Genomic DNA, 5,348 nt, shown 5'->3' on the forward strand with positions numbered 1-5,348 from the left:
ATGTTACTCTAGAATGGAAGAAAATGAGAAAAAATGCAATCACTTAGATGAAATATAGGAAATAGAATTTGTTATATCTCGAATGCTAAGCAAAGTACCTTGATTTAATTTAAACATTTATTGCCAAGGTGGACTATGAGTTATTTGCTTCCATCTAGTCATGCTTTTGATTTTTACAAACATGGCATTTCTCATATAGTCAATACATTATTGAATTGATCCTTGTAGATTTATGAATGACATGCCTTGAATTTTTGGAGTAAGACAATGTGAAGTACAAATAGTTGAATGGCATTGATATAATGGAGTTTGTTAAAAGAGTGACGAGGCATATGCATTCAGTGTAATCGATATTTACATCTTCTTTTAAATAAGACGTGGGTGGTAATTTGAATCATGGCTCAAACAATTATTAGCAAAGAGCTAAAAGAAGAGGAATGCCTTATAAGGAAAAAAGAATGAACTTGTATAAATGAATAAGGATATGTGTTTCTGTTACCAAGAGGTTGATAACACCTTTACAGAATTGTGTTAAGGGATACTTGATTTGGATAGAATTATGGTATCAAAATTGTGGACCCTTATATAGCTCAAAGATCATGAATAATTCTTTCTTTTTTCCCACACCCACACACACATAGCCAACTATGAGGGCCAGTGCCTCTTTTTACCCACACCCACACACACATGACACACATCCAACTATGAGGGGTGCCTACTCGTGGCCTAAACTGACATGCAGCACGTATCCTGATTCCTTCTCTAAGGGACATCAAATGCAGTTAGTTGCTCAAATAGATAAGCACTTGTTGAATAATTGTTGATGTAGATCAAGAGGTCATTATGTATAAACCCTATATATCACGTGCCTTCAAGGCCTATTTGTGAACTTATTATGAATAAAATACACCCTTTTTAGATTCAATCTATGAAGAGCCCTTTGTATGATACCCTTATGTATGTGAAAAATATGTAAAAACCCAAGTGCCAACCAATGGTGTAATAACTCATCTTAAGATTTTGGGCACATGGTAGCTACTATTTGAGAGTGTTTCCCTCTCATCTACACACACAGGCAAGGGAGCGTGGGGGAGAAAATGGCTATTTGTGGGGGGGAGAGCCATGACTCACATGCACACACTCATATGTGCAAAATCCGCAGCCAATTGAGGGTTTTAATTAGTTATTAAGTTTGATCTTTCTTAAAACGGCCAATTCTGCCCTGCAGAACGTGAAAGAGCAAGTTTGATGAGTTCTAGGTGGTGCGAGATGATCACAGAGGGGTTCCCATGAATCTTGGCAGCGCGAGGCCAAAAGGCTGCCAAAGGAAGAGTGAACGGCACCAACTGCGCGCATGCGAGGATCGTGAAGGGAGGAGTCCCGAGGGAGCCTGTTGAGCACGGGAGAGCGACGACAGGGATGATAATAGATATGTCAACTGTCGCTGCAACGGTTCAATCATCAATGGAAAGGGATATGCAAACGATAATGGGAGCTTCGGCCATGATCGATTTAATCTATCTGTTTGAAAATGCTACCTATCATCACACGGATTTCCGTTGGGTCTTGCGGTCTGTTCGTAGCATGCAGGCGATGTTCGTGATTGAATTCGCCAGCTACACTTAATTATTTGAAGTCTCTTAGCTCCAGACATTAGGAAGCCGTAGCTAGACTGTTTTGCTCTTTCAATACCTTATCGTCTCTTCCTTCCTTTCACGACGTTTTCTCTTAATCACGGCCTTCGAATTATTATATTGTGCGCAGCCATACCTCCTTCCATCACCTTTACTAGTCTTCACGCCCGTCAAATTATTATATGTGTGCAGCCATAAGTCCTTATCTTCTCTATTGTACTGGAACGCAAATGAGAGTTTCCGGATATTGGTTCGATTAAGTCCCAGTGTATTAGCAATACACTTACTAGTGTTTCCTGATATTGGTTCGATTAAGTACCAGTGTATTAGCACTAAATTTTGGTATTCGGATGGTTTGCCGCTTGTCCCAGTGCTCATTGATTGAAAAACATAGATCACTCTGCTTAAGTTCATATTGCAGAGTTCATTTTCAAGTCTCCAACCTTCTCTTCCTCACCTCCAAGTTCCTTATCATTCAATGAATTTCTCTCAGCTCCTTGCTCTCTCGAGTCCCGTCCCACCGTTGTCACTGACCACCAGACATCAAGACTTTCACAGTTAAGTCTCATCCCAGCCTCATGATTTTCCAGTTTTTCTTCATTTTCCATGTACTTCTAATGAGATCAGCATCTGCCGATTTATTAGCCACTCCTATTAAACCATATTTCCAATAGTTTGCATCTGCGGATTTATTCGCTATTCCAATGCTCTGCAGCTGCTGGTTGCCGTTCTTTTAAAATTTTAAGAAAGGCTATGCTTGCCATTCAACCATGCATTCAAAATCATCACCAACCGTCTCTGCTATATGGCAGTTTCGCTCTCCAGTGGATGGAATCTCCATCTTTTCTGACGTTTGGTGCTCCTTAAAGCCTATTTCCAATCGCTGAAAATATAATCCGATGCCCTGCACCTCACGAGTCACAGCTCATCAATAGATTGCCTTTGTCGAGTTGAGAAGATAAAAGTACTCACAGACATATTGTTTGCCTGAGTCTTTGTTCTGGGTCTACGACGTCCTTGATCCATGGCCCATATTAGCTCTCTACAGCTAGCTGCTTTCCCAATTTTCATCCTATGCATCCTGCTCTCAAATCTGTATCCAGTGTCTATGCAGCCTCTTGTTCCCGCCCTCTTTATCTTTGGCGATTCCACTGTCGATGTGGGCAACAACAACTACCTTGACACGGTCCTCAAGGCCGATTTCCTGCCTTATGGCAAAGATTTCGATACCAAGAAGCCTACGGGCCGTTTCAGTGATGGAAGGCTATCCACTGACTACACCGGTAAGCAAAGATGTGTATACTGGAGATACAATGTGCATATGTCTGCATCCTTGCAAGCAGACCTGGTAGAACAATTTCGCAGCATGTCAAGGTTTGCAGCTGACCCAGCTTGTTCTTTCAGCTTCCCTGCTCGGATTTTCAAATTTCCCATTGCCATATCTGTCTCCTTTAGCCTCCGGGCAGAATCTCACCACCGGCGTCAACTTCGCTTCAGGCGGATCTGGGTTCTTCGATAGCACGGCACAGCATTTCGTAAACTTCTGAACTGCTTCTAGTACCGCAAATCGTTGTCACTCGACGAGTGCAAGCCCTGGACTTGCTTTCCTGACGGTCGGTAATTTGTTCCTATGCAGAATGTGATCCCCATGTCAAAGCAGCTAGAGTTCTTTCAGGAGTATAAACAAAAACTCGCTGGGATAGTTGGCTCAGCAAACGCTTCGTCCATCATCTCTCAATCGCTCTACATCATCAGTGCTGGAAACAGCGATTTCCTGCAGAATTACTACATCAATCTTCGCCTACGGGAACTTTATACTGTCACTCAGTTCAGCGAAATCATTCTCGGACTTGCAAAGATCTTCATAAAGGTTACATAGGTCCATCCACTTTCAAATGAATATGGCACGACAGCTTTCTTCTACACGCTTCTGACTCTCACTGCATTGCAGAATCTGTACTCACTGGGCGCCAGGAGAATAGGCGTGGTGTCCCTCGCTCCATTTGGGTGTGTCCCCTTGGAAATTACCCTCACGCTGACAAGCTCGGGCTGTGCGGAAAACTTGAACAAGGTAGCGAACGCCTACAACGTGGCTTTGAACAGTACGATCAATCAATTCGCGGCAAGCATCCCTGGCCTGAAGATTGCGTACTTCGACATCTATAGCGGCTTGCTTGATATTATAAACAATCCAAAGTCTAATGGTGAGACTGGCTACCCAAAGCAGCTGCTAATATTACATGAGCTTGTTTAACGTAACCGTCAGCCTTTCTGTTGAGCCTCACACGTCTACATTTCAGGTTTCACGGAGACACGGAGAGCTTGTTGCGGAACAGGAACATTTGAAACTGCCATCCTGTGCAACAAATACTCGCCAGGCACTTGCGCTAACGCGTCGCAATTCGTCTTCTTCGACAGTGTCCACCCTTCGCAAGCGGCCAATGCGATCTTAGCCAATAATTTGCTGCTTGCAGGGATCTCTCTGGTGACTTAGCCAGATTTCCACAGGGCGGACTACATGCTTCAAGGGCGAAAATAGATGCTCATTGTTTGACGCCTAATAAAACTAGAAAACGAGTCATAGTCCTACACCACTAAGGGCTTTTTTATGCAAAAGAGAAAGCAACCTATTTTTGGCGTGCCACTAGGACGCCTAAGTGAAGGCAACGCTCACTATCTAAGCCCAATACCTATTTATTTATTTATTTTTTGACTCTCTTTTTTATCCAAATTGAAGGAGTTAGATATGAACGAAAGCATTTGAATGATTGAACGTATTATATATTCACTAGAAAACACTATATTAGAGAATTTGGAAAAATCCCAATTCCCACGTAATAAAATATAGTCACTTCAAAAGTAAAATTTGATGTTTTTTATTGAAACATTAGCTCCATTGAGGACCATGCACAATACTTTCCCAATTCCTAGAAACCCAAGCAAAAATCTTCCGTATGTTGCTATGGCAAAAGGCCTTAATAGATGTGAACATGGCTCCATGGCCAAAAAATTTGTTGATTTGCTAGTGAAAGAAAGATGTTTGTTGTTTCGTATGCATCAAAACCACAAACAAAAGCCAATTTATAGATGTTGCGTTAGGAAGATTCATTAGAGTAAATTAAATTGCGATCTTTGACATCCATCATATAACTGTGGTCTTCAAAAACAAAATTAAACTTGCAACAACTGTTAATTTTTATTTGGTATATAAGATGTATCAAATTAATGTCAAATGCATATGTTTCTATGTTGATAAATTGCAGTATTGACATATGCAATAGGATTATGGTAGAGCTTTGACATCCATCATATAAATGTGGTGTTCAAAAACACCATTCCATCACAATAGAGCTCATGAAACTCTCCATCATAATAGAGCTATAATCAAAACCATTAACACATAGCCAATTTTGCACCACATCGTTTAACATAATCATTAACAATTCCATACTAGTATTCATACTCACAAAGTAGCTCATCTCCGAAGGAGATATCCTTTATGGTTTGCACAGTAATGTAGCCATGGGCACTCAAATTTCCTTGTGACTTTTGAGCCCAAGGTGGTAGTTTAGGTATGTATACAAATATAACATTTGTTCTTTCTTTATAATACATTGAGCTATTTATATATCCAGCAATGTTTCCATACAATACATCTCCCACAATACATTTCACATCTGCTTGTCAATGGCTCAATGAATGGATCTTCAAACA

At 41.0% G+C, this 5,348-nt stretch overlaps 1 protein-coding gene across 1 annotated transcript; it reads left to right on the forward strand.

The window, feature by feature from the left end:
- Positions 1-2,718: 2,718 nt before the first annotated feature.
- Positions 2,719-4,128, forward strand: LOC147880599 (GDSL esterase/lipase At5g03820-like). The gene is made up of 5 exons (XM_087371238.1): positions 2,719-2,917; positions 3,039-3,169; positions 3,271-3,504; positions 3,586-3,838; positions 3,935-4,128. The coding sequence occupies exons 1-5, from the start codon at positions 2,743-2,745 to the stop codon at positions 4,126-4,128; spliced, it is 987 nt and encodes a 328-aa protein (XP_087227364.1). The 5' UTR covers positions 2,719-2,742.
- The last annotated feature ends 1,220 nt before the right edge of the window (positions 4,129-5,348 follow it).

Source organism: Dipteris shenzhenensis, chromosome 32 (genome assembly GCF_047967505.1).
Source record: "Dipteris shenzhenensis isolate YYH24624 ecotype China chromosome 32, Dip_SZ_1.0, whole genome shotgun sequence".
Taxonomy (NCBI): domain Eukaryota; kingdom Viridiplantae; phylum Streptophyta; class Polypodiopsida; order Gleicheniales; family Dipteridaceae; genus Dipteris; species Dipteris shenzhenensis.